The sequence below is a fragment of the Mizuhopecten yessoensis genome, unplaced genomic scaffold (genome assembly GCF_002113885.1).
Source record: "Mizuhopecten yessoensis strain PY_sf001 unplaced genomic scaffold, ASM211388v2 scaffold5283, whole genome shotgun sequence".
In the NCBI taxonomy this organism is placed as follows: domain Eukaryota; kingdom Metazoa; phylum Mollusca; class Bivalvia; order Pectinida; family Pectinidae; genus Mizuhopecten; species Mizuhopecten yessoensis.
The window spans coordinates 28,415-47,302 of record NW_018405971.1 but is presented as its reverse complement, the minus strand read 5'-3'; the positions used below and the strand labels follow the sequence as shown (position 1 = coordinate 47,302).

General features: G+C 33.9%; 1 protein-coding gene across 1 annotated transcript; it reads left to right on the top strand.

Annotated features, from left to right (window-relative positions):
- Positions 1–1,890: 1,890 nt before the first annotated feature.
- On the top strand, positions 1,891–13,899 carry LOC110450528. Its single transcript, XM_021498089.1, has 6 exons — positions 1,891–1,951; positions 6,644–6,743; positions 8,206–8,223; positions 8,508–8,621; positions 12,969–13,088; positions 13,711–13,899. The coding sequence occupies exons 2-6, from the start codon at positions 6,677–6,679 to the stop codon at positions 13,818–13,820; spliced, it is 429 nt and encodes a 142-aa protein (XP_021353764.1). The 5' UTR covers positions 1,891–1,951; positions 6,644–6,676; the 3' UTR covers positions 13,821–13,899.
- The last annotated feature ends 4,989 nt before the right edge of the window (positions 13,900–18,888 follow it).

Genomic DNA, 18,888 nt, shown 5'->3' with positions numbered 1-18,888 from the left:
TGCCTTGCAATACTTTGCCATGTATCTGAAATTAAGGATCCTGGTAAGGCTGACTGTATATTCCAATCAGTGAAATTAACATGTATCCTGTCGAACTTTGTCTCATCAGAGCATTGGTTGAATCTGTGCACCGCTTGGGGAATACAGTAATTACACTATAGCTAATAGTAGTACAAATGATTAGACTTTGTATTCTTCTTTGTTTGTTATGGGGAATTCCTTTAAGATTCATTCTGTTACCATTAACATAATCATATGAAGAAGTATATACTGACATATGACATGGCAAAATCCTAGTTGACCTAAAGACATGTGTGACTGCTGCTGGTCTATATATAGGAAATATACGTTTCACCCTATACCAATAGGCACTAAGGAGATATTGCAACAGTCATTATGTATTCGGAAGTCTATTCTTTATTTATGGCAAATGCAGAGCCAAAAACTCTTGCAGCAGTACTTGTGGATGGTCCTTGGAAGGAAAAAATATTTCAGACTATTGCCAAGAATAAGAATAAATATCACATCAGTTAAAACATAAACGGTGTTTAACCTGCATCACAAGTAATTGTAATGTGTTCCGTTTTCCTAAGATGTTATATAACTATGGAAATATTGCAACATCAAGAAAGCATGTGTCTGGAGTACTTTCAGTACTTTGATTTTACTCAGGATGTAAGGTTTTCACTGTCACAATAGTACTCCCTTTGAGGCCTTGTGAGCAGGGGTATTTTCTCGCAACAATCGCTGCTTCACAATGACCTCATCTCGTGTTGCAGATGCGACTGTGTACATATTAGTATTCGCGGCATACTTGCCATTTATATCAGTTAAAGTCCTCTAGCCTACACTGACGTTGTGCTTACTTGCAGATCTAGACCTGCACCCACTTTATACAAATATTTTATGAAAATAGATCCATGGCTATAAATAGCACAGAGAACTATCAATCAGCTTACGTTACTCTATTAGACATATATGTTTATTAGATATAAACACGGAATAAACCTTTATTTGTTTCCTGGCTGGCACAAAAAGGGCATGCCCCTTAAAAAAAACCTGAAATTGATAAGTGTTGGGTTTTCTGGTAATAAATCACTAACAATTTTTCGACGGGACCGCTGTTTCATAACACGAACACATCGGCCAATTTTGTTGCAACGCGGCATACAATGTAGTTAGACTAAAACTACAAAAGTAATCTACAAAGTCAGTGACGTAACGATTCAGTGTTCCCATGATTAGATATGTAATCAAAGTAGCTAAAACATTGGTCCAGTATTTATTGGAAGTGTTTGAAACCAATCACCAATTAGAAAACGAGGTAAATTAACCACTCATTCACTTGCGTTTCATTTTGTCAGTTATGTAATGTAAACTTGGAGTAACTAAAATGTGACACGTGGTAAGATGCTTTTCGGTAAGGCTGCCTTCAAACAAGCTCATTGTGTAGAACATATATGTCTGTAATACCTTAAACGTTAAGTGTCTTAGAGTTATGTTCTTGAGATTAGATATTACGCTGTGGTCTAATAAATAATAATAATCCGAAGGGTTTAAATTTACGAGTAGACATATCGATGACATGTAAAGCTATCATCCAATCAGAACACGGCTGTGAAACAATCTACAAGATGTGTACAGCATATGTCCGTTTTCTAAAAATGTCTTCTTAAAAGTTGTATCGACAAACGCACAATGTTTTACATCAGTACGTTTAATCTTCAGTAAACATTATCAGGAAAATCTTAATTTATAATGCTGTACGACATTTTTATTTCCGCATCTGTTACACCGACCGAATTATGTTGATGTTAATCTTCAACTTCACTACAAGATAATTGAGTTGGCGGCCTGGGGGATCATTGTTGATAATACTTTTGGAGGCCTGGGGGATCATTGTTGATAATACTATTGGCATGTTCGCACAGAAACACGCGTAAACTGAAAGGTATGTACAGTTTAACTTTGTCATAATTTTGAACCAATTTTACTGAAAACAACAGTGTGTTGTCATTTTTCTGTACATATATTACCATTGTATAACAGTCAGTGTGGGGTCCGTTTTCTATACGATGCCAATATATTACCATTGTATAACAGTCAGCGTGGGGTCTGTTTTCTGTACATATATTGGCATCGTATAACTGTCAGTGTGGGGTCCGTTTTCTGTCCATATATTACCATTGTATAACAGTCAGCGTGGGGTCTGTTTTCTGTACATATATTGGCATTGTATAACAGTCAGTGTGGGGTCCGTTTTCTAGTTTAACTTTGTCATAATTTTGAACCAATTTTACTGAAAACAACAGTGTGTTGTCATTTTTCTGTACATCTATTACCATTGTATAACAGTCAGTGGGGGGTCCGTTTTCTGTACATATATTGGCATTGTATAACAGTCAGTGTGGGGTCCGTTTTCTATACGATGCCAATATATTACCATTGTATAACAGTCAGTGTGGGCTCCGTTTTCTGTACATATATTACCATTGTATAACAGTCAGTGTGGGGTCTGTTTTCTGTACATATATTGGCATCGTATAACTGTCAATGTGGGGTCCGTTTCCTCTACATATATTGGCATTGTATAAATGTCAGTGTGGAGTCCGTTTTCTGTACATATATATCCATTGTATAACAGTCAGTGTGGGGTCCGTTTTCTGTACATATATTACCATTGTATAACAGTCAGTGTGGGGTCCGTTTTCTGTACATATATTACCATTGTATAACAGTCAGTGTGGGGTCCGTTTTCTGTACATATATTACCATTGTATAACAGTCAGTGTGGGGTCCGTTTTCTGTACATATATTACCATTGTATAACAGTCAGTGTGGGGTCCGTTTTCTGTACATATATTACCATTGTATAACAGTCAGTGTGGGGTCCGTTTTCTGTACATATATTACCATTGTATAACAGTCAGTGTGGGGTCCGTTTTCTGTACATATATTACCATTGTATAACAGTCAGTGTGGGGTCCGTTTTCTGTACATATATTACCATTGTATAACAGTCAGTGTGGGGTCCGTTTTCTGTACATATATTACCATTGTATAACAGTCAGTGTGGGGTCCGTTTTCTGTACATATATTACCATTGTATAACAGTCAGTGTGGGGTCCGTTTTCTGTACATATATTACCATTGTATAACAGTCAGTGTGGGGTCCGTTTTCTGTACATATATTACCATTGTATAACAGTCAGTGTGGGGTCCGTTTTCTGTACATATATTACCATTGTATAACAGTCAGTGTGGGGTCCGTTTTCTGTACATATATTACCATTGTATAACAGTCAGTGTGGGGTCCGTTTTCTGTACATATATTACCATTGTATAACAGTCAGTGTGGGGTCCGTTTTCTGTACATATATTACCATTGTATAACAGTCAGTGTGGGGTCCGTTTTCTGTACATATATTACCATTGTATAACAGTCAGTGTGGGGTCCGTTTTCTGTACATATATTACCATTGTATAACAGTCAGTGTGGGGTCCGTTTTCTGTACATATATTACCATTGTATAACAGTCAGTGTGGGGTCCGTTTTCTGTACATATATTACCATTGTATAACAGTCAGTGTGGTGTCCGTTTTCTGTACATATATTACCATTGTATAACAGTCAGTGGGGGGTCCGTTTTCTGTACAAATATTACCATTGTATAACAGTCAGTGTGGGGTTCGTTTTCTTTACATATTACCATTGCATAACTGTCAGTATGGGGTCCGTTTTCTGTACATATATTAAAATTGTATAATTGTCAGTGTGGGGTCCGTTCTCTGTACATATATTACCATTGTATAACAGTCAGTGTGGGGTCCCTTTTCTGTACATATATTTCCCTTGTATAACCGTCAGGGTGGGGTCCGTTTTCTGTATATATATTGGCATTGTATAACCGTCAGTGTGGGGTCCGTTTCCTGTACATATATTATAATTGTATAATTGTCAGTGTGGGGTTCGTTCTCTGTACATATATTTCCATTGGATAACAGTCAGTGTGGGGTTCGTTTTCTTTACATATTACCATTGCATAACTGTCAGTATGGGGTCCGTTTTCTGTGCATATATTAAAATTGTATAATTGTCAGTGTGGGGTTCGTTCTCTGTACATATATTACCATTATATAACAGTCAGTGTGGGGTTCGTTTTCTTTACATATTAACATTGCATAACTGTCAGTATGGGGTCCGTGTTCTGTACATATATTAAAATTGTCTAATTGTCAGTGTGGGGTCCGTTCTCTGTACATATATTTCCATTGTATAACAGTCAGTTTGGAGTCCGTTTTCTGTACACATATGGGCATTCTATAACAGTCAGTGTGGGGTTCGTTTTCTTTACATATTCCCATTGCATAACTGTCAGTATGGGGTCCATTTTCTGTACATATATTACCATTGCATAACAGTCAGTGTGGGGTTCGTTTTCTTTACATATTACCATTGCATAACTGTCAGAATGGGGTCCGTTTTCTGTACGTATATTGGCATTGTATAACTGTCAATGTGGGGTCTTTCTCCCCTAATACCCATACTACCGATACACTGTACACACTTCACGAGTTCCACTGCCTTCACGTCCAGTGGTTATTTGATACTTAGATTTATTTATGATATACTCAAGCTATTTCCATAATATGCAATGTATTTTGTTTCAAATTGCGTTTAGCTTGATAGATATTACCAAGTTAAGTAATTCATGTATGTTTTAAAAACTTTGTACTTAACTGTCAAATAAGTGTAGTATTCGTTTTAAACAGTTTAGTTTTAATTGTTCATATATTACCATTGTATAACTGTCAGTGGGGGGACTGTTTTCTGTACATATATTGGTATTGTATAACTGTCAGTGTGGGGTCTGTTGTCTGTACATATATTACCATAGTAAAACAGTCAGTGTGGGGTCCCTTTTCTGTACATATATTTCCATTGGATAACAGTCAGTGTGGGGTTCGTTTTCTGTATATATATTGGCATTGTATAACTGTCAATGTGGGGTCCGTTTTCTGTTTATATATTTCCATTGTATAACAGTCAGTTTTGTTTCAGTTTTCTGTACATATATTGGTATTGTATAACTGTCAGTGTGGGGTCTGTTGTCTGTACATATATTACCATTGGATAACAGTCAGTGTGGGGTTCGTTTTCTTTACATATTCCCATTGCATAACTGTCAGTATGGGGTCCGTGTTCTGTACATATATTAAAATTGTATAATTGTCAGTGTGGGGTTCGTTCTCTGTACATATATTTCCATTGGATAACAGTCAGTGTGGGGTTCGTTTTCTTTACATATTAACATTGCATAACTGTCAGTATGGGGTCCATTTTCTGTACATATATTAAAATTGTATAATTGTCAGTGTGGGGTTCGTTCTCTGTACATATATTTCCATTGGATAACAGTCAGTGTGGGGTACGTTTTCAATACATATATTACCATTGTATAACAGTCAGTGTGGGGTACGTTTTCAGTACATATATTACCATTGTATAACTGTCAGTGGGGGGTCTGTTTTCTGTACATATATTGGCATTGTATAACTGTCAATGTGGGGTCTTTCTCCCCTAATACCCATACTACCGATACACTGTACACACTTCACGAGTTCCACTGCCTTCACGTCCAGTGGTTATTTGATACTTAGATTTATTTATGATATACTCAAGCTATTTCCATAATATGCAATGTATTTTGTTTCAAATTGCGTTTAGCTTGATAGATATTACCAAGTTAAGTAATTCATGTATGTTTTAAAAACTTTGTACTTAACTGTCAAATAAGTGTAGTATTCGTTTTAAACAGTTTAGTTTTAATACTGTTTCAAACCCAAGCGGGTACTATTGATTTCGGTTTCAGCCGAATATGAATCAGGCTCAATTGAGGTTCCCGAAGGGGTAGACTGTTATATTATATATTGCTATTGATTGATTTAGATATTTTTTGTCTGACCAACGACTTTATTGGTAAAATTTATTTATTACCAGTTGTAATAAGGATACACCCTGTACTAGTTATAATAAGGATACATCCCGTACCAGTTATAATAAGGATACACCCCGTACCAGTTAAAATAAGGATACACCCCGTACCAGTTATAATAAGGATACACCCTGTATCAGTTATAATAAGGATACACCTTGTACCAGTTATAATAATGATACACCCCGTACCAGTTATAATACGGATACACCCTGTACCAGTTATAATAAGGATACACCCTGTATCCTTATTATAACTGATACAGGGTGTATCCTTATTATAATAAGGATACACCCTGTATCAGTTATAATAAGGATACACCTTGTACCAGTTATGATAATGATACACCCCGTACCAGTTATAATAAGAATACACCCTGTACCAGTTATAATAAGGATACACCCCGTACCAGTTTAAAATGTTTTAGATTCACAATTATTTACAGTGACTGCTTACTACCCTGATATATTTTATCTTTTCATTCAAGAAAATTGATAGAATTCCGAAACAAACGATACCTTATCATCGATTGTTGACAACTTAAGCAACAACATATATAGGTTTGTTGTGTAACGAGAAAGAAAACATAATGTATGTGAACATCACCTTTGAATACTCTTGAATTATAGATGTTATTTCTCTTTTAGATAATACGGAATTTTGTCATATAATATACGCATATGATGGAGCTGTTCTATGCCGCAGTAGTACTGCTGGTTTACCAAACTGTCTTCACTGTAAGGGCGGGTAAGTTAATTTGTAATAACAACTGACAAAGTCTGCAGTCTGTTCCTTTTATCCCCAGTTTACATATTGTAATAGTCCTTTATCAAATAAAAAATTGCTTTGCTCTAATTTCTTGCAAATTTTCACAACTAATAAGCTTGATGGTTATTTTTGAAATATGAATTTATAAATAATGAAAACTACTGGTGAAACAAATTGTGAAAGATAATTGTAAGGATAATAAACAACCAAACTAATTTTTGGCCTATGATAAGTAGCAGCCTGAGGGATAATAGTAAGCTAAACAACTGTCTGGTGCCACCATACTGTTAAGATTATTTTGATTAACTAAAATGTAACCAAGGGTTACGCACAAGTATTAGATTCACCTGTCAATTTAAATAAAAAAAACTTCAATTTGAAAAAGGGCTGTGCTATACCTTGGCACGAACGATATTGTATTTGTAAGCTTAAGGTAAGTCAGGATAGGATATTACACAGTATGAAAGTGGTAAGTCAGGATAGGATATTACACAGTATGAAAGAGGTAAGTCAGGATAGGATATTACACAGTATGAAAGAGGTAAGTCAGGATAGGATATTACACAGTATGAAAGAGGTAAGTCAGGATAGGATATTACACAGTATCAAAGAGGTAAGTCAGGATAGGATATTACACAGTATCAAAGAGGTAAGTCAGGATAGGATATTACACAGTATCAAAGATTCATTTATTATACAGTTCGTGTGTTATTTAGCAATTGTTTATGTATAAACAAACGAGAACTTACATTTAAACAAATAATGCCATTTAAGATAACTATACTTTGTAAAAAAAAAAAAGATAAGAAAATACCCAACTTTTAACAAAACCATAATTCGACCACAAAATGGCTAAAACTGGGGCAAATAAGAACAAAGGAAAACTTTTTGTTTTTGGGTGGGGGGATGATTATCAATGTTTTAATAAAGATAATGCAAAATTCGAGGTTCTTGATATACCGCTTTATCACAAACTAGTTCGTAGGTCGTCTCAAAGCGGTTCACAAATTATTATCCGTGGTTATAGGGCCCATGCAACCAGCCAAAATCTTTCTCAACTCCCTGGGGAGCATACAGCCGGTGCTGCCATTTCGGCGCTCACAGCTAGCATTCAACAATTCTAGCACTGCCCAACCACGTACTCATTTACAGCTGAGTAGACTGGAACAAGCGGAGCGAAGTATCTTGCTCAAAGATACAACACAGTGCCGTGCCGTGACTCGAACCCGCAACCCTTCGGTCACGAGCCCGGCGTCCTACCGCTAGACTACCGTACCAACTAAGAGATTCGAACAACGTTTTGTGGATCTGTTAGATATAGAGAAAAAATGTTATTTACTTAAATTTTGACAAAAGTTTTGACCTTTTCCTGGTTAGCGTTTGAAGACACATTGGGTCCTTGTTGAAATTCAGTAAAATGATAGATACTTCTTTTTTTCAGACTTGTGCACTTCTGACCGTGAGTATGATAGTTCCAATATAAATTCAATACGAATTTGCTTCGCAGTTAAATTAATGTTTTCATGTATTTTTCATTGTCATGTTTAGCTGTTTTAGGAAACTGAAAAATAACTGCTATGCATTTAATAACATCATTACTAATCATTGCGAGTGTAGGGCTTTTAATTGTTTTTAAAATATACTAATAATAATTTATTGCATTCAAATTATCCAAAATGTACGGTACCACTTTGTGTACTTACATTTTTAAAAATGAGTGACGTGTGTTGTTGATCCTATTAGAATGCAGCATGAATGGCCAATGCTATGATGTGGGGAAAAGATGGAAGTATACGTGCATCAAGTACAAATGTGTCAACATTGAGGGAAAGCCAGTAGCTCAGGAAAAGAATATACGTAAGATGAATGTTTATCATAGTCAAATTAAATAGCTCTGATGATTTATAATTCATTACTAATTGACATTTTTCATGTTGTTTTGTTTTGTTCCATGTACCTGGCTAATATTGATTTGTTCCATGTACCTGGCTAATATTTATTTGTTCCATGTACCTGGCTAATTTTATTTTGTTCTTTATACTTGGCTTATTTTGTTTGTTCTCTATACTTGGCTTATTTTGTTTTGTTCTCTGTACTAGGCTTATTTTGTTTTCTTTACTAGGCTTCTTTTGTTTGTTCTGTGTACTTGGCTTATATTGTTTTGTTCTCTGTACTAGGCTTATATTGTTTTGTTCTCTTTACTAGGCTTATTTTATTTTGTTCTTTATGCTTGGCTTAATTCATTTTGTTTTTTATACTTAACTTATTTTGTTTTGTTCTCTGTACTTGGCTTATTTTGTTTTGTTCTCTGTACTAGGCTTATTTTGTTTTCTTTACTAGGCTTATTTTGTTTGTTCTCTGTACTAGGCTTATATTGTTTTGTTCTCTGTAATAGGCTTATATTGTTTTGTTCTCTGTACTTGGCTTATTTTGTTTTGTTTTCTGTACTAGGCTTATTTTGTTTAGTTCTCTGTTCTTGGCTTATTTTGTTTTCTTTGCTAGGCTTATATTTTTTTGTTCTGTGTACTTGGATTATATTGTTTTGTTCTCTTTACTAGGCTTATTTTATTTTGTTCTTTATGCTTGGTTTAATTCATTTTGTTTTTTTATACTTAACTTATTTTGTTTTGTTCTCTGTACTTGGCTTATATTGTTTTGTTCTCTGTACCATGCTTATTTTGTTTTGTTCTCTGTACTAGGCTTATATTGTTTTGTTCTCTGTACTAGGCTAATATTGTTTGTTCACTGTAATAGACTTATTTTGTTTTGTTTTCTGTACCATGCTTATTTTGTTTTGTTCTCTGTACTAGGCTTATTTTGTTTTGTTCTCTTTACTAGCGTTATTTTGGGGTTTTTCTCTGTACCAGGCTTATTTGGTTTTGTTCTCTGTACTAGGCTTATATTGTTTTATTCTCTTTACTAGGCTTATTTTATTTTGTTCTTTATGCTTGGCTTAATTCACTTTGTTTTTTATACTGAACCTTTTTTGTTTTGTTCTCTGTACTTGGCTTATTTTGTTTTGTTCTCTGTACTTGGCTTATATTGTTTTGTTCCCTGTACTTGGCTTATTTTGTTTAGTTCCTTATACTTCACTTGTTTTATTTTGTTCTCTTTACTAGGCTTATTTTAGTTTGTTCTTTATGCTTGGCTTAATTCATTTTGTTTTTTATACTTAACTTATTTTCTTTTGTTCTCTGTACTAGGCTTATTTTGTTTTCTTTGCTACGCTTATATTGTTTTGTTCTCTGTACTAAGCTTATATTGTTTTGTTCTCGGTACTAGGCTTGTATTGTTTTGTTCTCTGTGCTTGGCTTATTTTGTTTTGTTCTCTATACTAGGTTTGGTTTATTTTGTTCTTTATACTTGGCTTATTTTGTGTACTAGACTTTTTGTTTTTGTTTTTTATGCTTGGATTATTTTGTTCTTTATGCTTAACTTATTTTGTTTTGTTCTCTGTACTAGGCTTATTTTGTTTTGTTCTCTTTACTAGCGTTATTTTGGGGTTTTTCTCTGTACCAGGCTTATTTGGTTTTGTTCCCTGTACTAGGCTTATATTGTTTTGTTCTCTTTACTAGGCTTATTTTTTATGTTCTTTATGCTTGGCTTAACTCACTTTGTTCTTTATACTGAACCTTTTTTGTTTTGTTCTCTGTACTTGGCTTATTTTATTTTGTTCTTTATACCTAACTTATTTTGTTTTGTTCTCTCTACTAGGCTTATTTTGTTTTGTTCTCTCTACTAGGCTTATTTTGTTTTGTTTTTTATACTTGGATATTTTGTTTTGTTCTCTGTACCATGCTTATTTTGTTTTATTCTTTATGCTTGGATTATTTTGATTTATTCTCTGTACCATGCTTATTTTGTTTTGTTCTTTATGCTTGGATTATTTTGATTTATTCTCTGTACCATGCTTATTTTGTTTTGTTCTTTATACTTGGAAATTTTGTTTTGTTCTCTGTACTAGGCTTATTTTATTTTGTTCTTTATGCCTGGATTATTTTGATTTGTTCTCTGTTCCATGCTTATTTTGTTTTGATCGCTATACTAGTTTTTTTTGTTTTGTTCTCTGTGCTTGGCTTATTTTGTTTTGTTCTCTATACTAGGTTTGGTTTGTTTTGTTCTTTATACTTGGCTTATTTTGTGTACTAAACTTTTCGTTTTTGTTTTTTATGCTTGGATTATTTTGTTCTTTATGCTTAACTTATTTTGTTTTGTTCTCTGTACCATGCTTTTTTTGTTTTTATCGCTGTACTAGGCTTATTTTGTTTTGTTCTTTATGCCTGGATTATTTTGATTTGTTCTCTGTTCCATGCTTATTTTGTTTTGATCGCTATACTAGTTTTTTTTGTTTTGTTCTCTGTGCTTGGCTTATTTTGTTTTGTTCTCTATACTAGGTTTGGTTTATTTTGTTCTTTATACTTGGCTTATTTTGTGTACTAGACTTTTTGTTTTTGTTTTTTATGCTTGGATTATTTTGTTCTTTATGCTTAACTTATTTTGTTTTGTTCTCTGTTCCATGCTTTTTTTGTTTTTATCGCTGTACTAGGCTTATTTTGTTTTGCTCGCTGTATTGAATTTATTGAGTTTTGTCTCTGTACTATGCTTATTTTGTTTTGTTCTTTATACTTAACTTACTTATTTTGTTCTTTATACTTGGCTTATTTTGTTTACTAGACTAATTCATTTTGTTCTTTATGCTCGGATAAATATGTGTTGTTCTCTGTACCATGCTTATTTTGTGTTTTATTCTCTGTTGAGGGCTGAATTTGTTTTGTTCCCTGTACTTGGCTTATTTTGGTTAGTTCCTTATACTTCACTTGTTTTATTTTGTTCCCTGTACTAGGCGTATTTTGTTTTGACTGTGTACTAGGCTTTTCTATTTTGTTCTTTTTACTTGGCTTATTTTGTTTTGTTCTCTGTACCATGCTTATTTTGTTTTGCTCGCTGTACTAGACTTATTTCGTTTTGCTTGCTGTGTTGGATTTATTTTGTTTTGTCTCTGTACTAGGCTCATTTTGTTTTATTCTTTATACTTAACTTATTTTATTTTGTTCTTTATACTTGGCTTATTTTGTTTTGTTCTCTATACTAGGCTTATTTTGTTTTGCTCGCTGTATTAAATTTATTGAGTTTTGTCTCTGTACTATGCTTATTTTGTTTTGTTCTTTATACTTAACTTATTTTATTTTGTTCTTTATACTTGGCTTATTTTGTTTACTAGACTTATTTCATTTTGTTCTTTATTGTCGGATAAATTTGTTTTGTTCTCTGTACCATGCTTATTTTGTGTTTTATTCTCCGTTGAGTGCTGAATTTGTTTTGTCTCTGTACTAGGCTCATTTTGTTTTGTCTGTGTTCTAGGCTATTCTTTCGCTCTTTATACTTATCTTATTTTGTTTTGTTCCCTGTACTAGGCTTATTTTGTTTAGTTCCTTATACTTCACTTGTTTTATTTTGGTCTTTTTGCTTGGCTTATTTTGTTTTGCTCGCTGTATTTGATTTATTTTGTTTGTTCTTTGTACTAGGCTTATTTTGTTTTTGGTCTCGTTACTAGATTTTGTTTTGTCTCTGTACTAGTCTTATTATTTTTTTCTATGTTTTAGGCTATTCTATTTTGTTTTCTTTTATACTTGGCTTATTTTGTTTTGTTCTCTGTGCCAGGCTTTTTTTTTTTTTTTTTTGTCTGTGTTCTAGGCTATTCTATTTTGTTTTTTATGCTTGGCTTATTTTGTTTTCCTCGCTGTACTATATTTATCTTGTCTTGTCTATGTGCTAGTCTTATTTTGTTTTGTCTGGTACTTGGCTTATTTTGTTTTGTTCTCAGTACTTGGCTTATTTTCAGTATTTTGTATCGACGTTGAGTTCCGGTTTGATGACGTTGTGAATTATTATTAAATTCTTTAAGAGTTCATGTTCATTAGAAAAAAGGTTAACGTGTCATAGAGATGTGATTGAGAGTGGCACATATTCAATTTTAGTCTACACACTTTCGATTCAAAGCAGTTGCTTTTCCAGCACAAATTATCAAGCGTTATGTTGCTATTCTACGTACATTATTGCAATATGTTTGCGGTTAGCAAGTAGACAATAAAATAATTGGCGTTATATCGAGGTTTTACTGTAATATTTAAATTGTAGTAGGTATTTCAATCTTTTCCAAACCTCTTATTACTTTAGAAAATGCGATTTTTAATGGTCATTCAGGTTGTGAGTGGCAAAATGGGAGGTGTAAACGAATAGGAACGACCAAAACATCTGAATGCACTACTTTTAAGTGTATGAAAGACCAAAACGAGAAGTATGCCTTCAGCCCAATAAAGACAGGTAGGTATATAATATGTATGTTAACGGATAGGACGATGGCAAATAGTTCTTGAATATTAAAGCACATATTACATACAAGATATAATTATTATTAATTTTGCTACAAATGCTGAAGCATAATTTCTTTTTCATTGAATATGTAATGTTTACAACCATTGACATTACTGTCAATGACAACAAAATCAAATAATTGTACACATACCAACCTCGAGATTAATATTTACTTTATTGCTTAACACATGTATACCTTGATCCGCCGTTGTATTAAGATTTGAATAGGAACGGAAATATCCAGGATACGGATACATAATTGCATACATTATGATAGTGTATGCTTAGACTACTTAACGTATGCTATTGTTGAAACAATTTTCGGCAGAAGCTTATTTAAATTAGCACACTATATCTATATTTGAGACATTACCATCATAATTATAGGTTGAATGGAAAGTCAATGAAACTAAGAATTATTGGATCTAGCCTAGGCAGACACCGAAGTCTAATGATGTTATGTTGAGCATGTAGGTTTCCTTACAGTAACATTTTGATGCATACCTTTGAAGTTTTAAACTGCCAACAAACTTAACCCTGTACGGTAACAGCATTCTGTTTGTTTCAACAGGATGTAAGGTGAATGGCAAGTGCTTTAAACCAGAGGCGGAAATAAGGTTTAGAAACAGACCTCCATGTTTCTGCACAAGCGACGCACAACTCATATGTGCAGTACATTGATAATGACAATGACTTAGTCCGGGGACGAGGAAACATTATAGTGATCTGTGTAGTACATTGATAATGACAATGACTTAGGCCGGGGACGAGGAAACACTAGAATTATCTGTGTAGTACATTGATAATGACAATGACTTAGGCCGGGGACGAGGAAACATTATAGTGATCTGTGTAGTACATTGATAATGACAATGACTTAGTCCGGGGCCGAGGAAACATTATAATGATCTGTGTAGTACATTGATAATGACAATGACTTAGTTCGGCGACCAGGAAGACTATATACATCTGTGTGCATTACATGGAAAGTCATCACATAAATAAAAGCTAATCTCTGCATTAACTCCTCATTTGCTCCACTCTGTCACAAAATATATCACAGTATGCAATGTCATCTGGCCCCGGAATATCGAAACTTCGTAATTCTCCATTCTTAACTTTCCATTCTTAAGCTAAGTACGTACTTAGCTGAGAATTTCTCAAATTGGTGTATCTCGAAGGCGTTCTTAAATATTTGAGAACGTACTTAGCTAAGAATGTGTTTGTTGATACATAAGGGACCCTATTTGGAACTCTTTAATGAAAAACAGTAATATCAGTGTATGAAATGGAATTAACTAGGATAGATAATCCCGTACTTCTTTAGCAGTGCATTGAAAACCATGTTTAAGTTTTCAAGCTAAATTGGATATTAAAAAACAGACGACACCAATTTTGTTGTTATGACAGTCAAAGCATTGAATGCAAGATATTAAAAGAAAATATTGAATAATTATCCTAAACTGATTAAAGAGGTATGGCGGAAAACTGCCCGTATTTCCCTAAGTCGGCATTTATAAAAACGAGAGAAAAAAATAAGGAGTAAAACATTTTGTGTAGCAAAAATGCATACAAAAGATACAAAACCAATTGAATATGAATTTTTAAACTGCTGAGAAATTAGGTTTTGCTAATATGATACTGCAAATATAGCCATATACACTATATCTATAAAAGTGAAGGGGTTTCTCGGACTTAAAAAAATAGTTTCAACACTTTCCCATCTGAGGACCAACTTTTGAATAAACTATTTGTGACCGTGATGTAATATGCAAAAACAAATCGTATTACGGAAAATTGGTCCTCCTTTGGGAAAGTGCTCAAAATAATGAAAAACAAGGGTGATCAAGTTTCTCTAAACAGCGACCGGTGTTTCTCGGGTTAAAACAGTTTGTAATTGCCAATATCTATATGTTGTATGTAGCCGAATGTGTAACGCAGTTTACTTGCGACTAGAAAATAAACGGTGCAGGTTCGAATCCTCCTTCATTTTTTTTTTTTTTTTTAAATATTTAGACATGTGATCATTTTCCTTAATAAGGCAATGGTGGGTTTTATAAATCGATGGAAGATTTTGTTTAGATTTTAATAACATACCTATTGATTTATCAGTTTTGTTAGTAATACTTTCTTTACTATTTAGTGCGACATACTTCTCTCGAAGCATGTCAACAAATTCCTGTACACGTGTACAGTACAGCTACGCTTTGTAGGTAAGACACTATTTTTGATGAAATGTATGAAGTGTTTTACCCTCCAACTGGCAATAGTAATTATATCAAGTGCTTAAACACCAACAAATAATGCCGAAATACCAAATATGTGGTCTGTTTACAATAATCTATTCTTAGACACGGGATTCCGATATTGCTACCTGTATACAAATACCCGAGGACGCGTCATAATAGTGCACGGTTGGATGCGCACTAGCGTAACATAGCTTTGGGGAAATAGGAATAGCAACCCGCCATATCCACAATTCATTAGAACCATGACTGGAAACTTTTCTATACAAAGTTACAGCTTCATATGTTCAGATATGAATTCAATAGAACGATGAAAAAAGACTATTTGTAATTAGTTTACGTCAAATCCTTAAAAACAAGTCCTTCTTGGCATTTCACAACTTTTCATTCCGTCTCCCTTTTAAAATCTGGTCATGCTTATTATAGTGTGGATTCTCTTTTTCAATCTTTAAAATCAAATACAATACAAAAATAACACCCTTGAACAGGTCAGTCTGAGCGTTGTTTTTCATGCCAAACCTTTTAATTTTGGCCTCATCGATAGAGGATTTGCAGGCATAAGTCAGTTTAACATGGAGCATATGATGGGGTACATAAATATCCCACTATTCGGTTATTGAATTTGGTAACCGGTTCGAGGTCTTCCGACCGAATATTTATGTGTGCTGTGACCCTTATCAGTATAGCAAATGTGTATTTCAGACGTTTGTAACGAACCCCTGTGGAACCAGTAACCAGTTAATCATTGACAACCCTTAGAATCAACGCATTGGTTATCTCATTTAAAAGCGACAGCAAGTTGGATATCTACTTAAAACACAGTACTTATATCATTAACAAAGCAATGACCTAGTTTTAAATGCGATATTTAATGCTAGTAACGAGATTAACAAGTTGTAACGAGATTAACAGGTTGTAACGAGATTGTTGATGTATTAAAGACAGATTTTGTTTGAAATTGACATAAATAGTCTGTCATTAATAAGAAATGTTATGTCATTAATTGTTGCATTTACAATATTTCCTTTACCGAAATTCAGGAAAGAAATAAATGAGGAAAGGAGACTATCATTATGTGAATATTCGGGATATAAACATTTTACACTCGGGTGGGGTCAGAACCTGCCCCAAATTCTGAATCCTCGGATAACATTTTCTTTCCCCCAATGATCATAACCAAATAGGCCACATTAATTATTTGCCGACGTCTGATTTTATGGATATTCGGTGATATATTGAATTGTATTGAATGGCCCCAAATACTTGTTCTGTAATAATATCCAATGTGTTAGCTAATTATGAATAAATAAATAAATAACAAGAGTACCGCGGGGCGGAACAATATACGCCCGTCGAATGCCATATAGTGTTATATACTTTCTTACATTGAAATAAGATCTGCTTCATTCAAAAGTGGTTAGCTGACATGCTATAAAAATGTAGGAGAAATTCTCCGGATAAAAAAATAAAATACTGAAATGAACAAAGGGCAATAACTTTTGCAAAAATCGTCGAATTATTTTCAAGGAAACACAACAACATATCAGGATTAATCTGTCAAAAAATGAAGGAAGAGATCCCCGGACAAAAAAATCAAATACTGAAATGAACAAAGGGCAATAATTTTTGGGAAAATTGTCGAATAAAAATTCGTTTTAGGGAGACACAACTTCATATCATGATTATAATGTATACCAAGTTTCAAATAGATCCGTTGAAAAATGTAGGAGGCGATTGCCGGACAAAAATCAAATACTAAAATAAACAAAGGGCAATAACTCTTGCAAAAATGTTGAATCAAAATTCTTTTAAGGGAGACACATCTTCATATCATGATTATAATGTATACCAAGTTTCAAAGAGATCCATTGAAAAATGTAGGAGGAGATTGCCGGACAAACAAAAGTTTACGCCGGACGGACGGAGGGACGGACAACGCCATACCATGATACTCCCGTCAAATTTGACGGGTGTATAAAAAGAAATATAAACACAAAGCCTTTTGTCTCCTCACTCGCTTAGTTGATCATTTTGTACATTTAAGCACGTTCTTAAATATTTAAGCATGCTCCTTACCATTCTCAAATAGTGAGCCCGTTCTCAACTTAAAATTTGAGAATGCATACTTAAGAACCTTTGAGATACACTGTTTTAAGTATGTGCTTAAAGTTAAGCATATGCTTAAAGTTAAGCACTAAGAATTGGTTTAAGTAGTTTCGAGATTCCGGGGCCTGTTGGACTTAAAAGTTTTTTCCCGATGTAATTCATATAAAAGCATAATTGTTTTACCCCTGTAAATAAGAAATTGTAATATGATCCAGCAACGTCGGATTTTTACAACAAATCGCGTCTATTTCACAATAACTGATTATATTTTCATGCCGATTCGTGACAACTACGCGATTTTCCCACAAAAGGTATTTTTTTCGAATTGTTTCGCCATCAGATATCTAAAGACAGAGAGTCTCACCACGTTTTCATTATATACAAGTATTTAAACGTTATTTTCCTCTGATTCATTTATATTACAGGTTTGAGTCCATACGAATTTCAATTTTCCAAATTATTGTGCTGAAAAGAACTTACACGTCAAATATCTTGACGGGTAGCCTAGAGGATAAACTACCTTCTTTATCATCTAAAGGCGTGGCTTCATTTTGGCGGAAACGTTTTTGCCAAAAACATATAATGAAGATTACCCGCTTTGCTATAGTAAACGGAGAAGCAACTCTTAGTAAAAACAATTAAAACAAATTGGAATTCTTCTTTGTAAGGGATACAGCGCGCCCAAGCTCTCTATCTTATGCCACCTTTTCTAATTCAATTAAACAAACATTTTCGGAAATACAAACATTTTAGTGCATATTTCAAGATGGTGATAATTGTTATCAGCTCCAGTTTAAAATTGCAAATATAACAATGCAAAGGCAACAACAATGTGTGACAAGTATACATGTTAATTGTATAGTTATCATGGAAATGTCATTCTCTGTGTTCTGGTTTACATTTTTGATCCCATAGCTCTTTTATTGATTTTTGGGTAGGCTACATAAACTAACAATGTTATCTCTCCCATCAAAAACACATGTTTTCCGCCATTTTCGCGCTAAAAAAAAAAGAAGTATGATCAGAGTCACATATACGCTTCAGGTTCTGGGCTTATTCAATAAAACCGAGAAGACTGAAATCAGGATATTTTAATAAAACGTTAAGGTAACGGGAAGAAATTTCCGCAATCGGCAGAAATAAGACAAAATCATACAGTGAATAGACATTATTGTAAGGCGTAATATTTTTTGTTTAAATCGTAAAGGATTAGACAAAAAAAGGAAAGGTTGGCACCTTTGCATGGTACTTCCACTACACTAAGTTTCAATTTCAAAGAAACTGATTGAAAAATGAGCATATGTCTACGGATTCCAGTATCAAGTATAGCCCCCTCCCCCTTCCCTAAAGCGGGGGGTCCAACAAGGTCAAGTAAAAAAAAAAAAACAAGGTTTCAG

Excerpts from the sequence above, each read along its gene's own strand:
- LOC110450528 (XM_021498089.1), top strand. The coding sequence starts at position 6,677 with ATGATGGAGCTGTTCTATGCCGCAGTAGTACTGCTGGTTTACCAAACT. Across the intron at positions 8,622-12,968 it reads AGCTCAGGAAAAGAATATAC|GTTGTGAGTGGCAAAATGGG; the intron begins GTAAGATGAATG and ends ATGGTCATTCAG. Across the intron at positions 13,089-13,710 it reads CTTCAGCCCAATAAAGACAG|GATGTAAGGTGAATGGCAAG; the intron begins GTAGGTATATAA and ends TTGTTTCAACAG.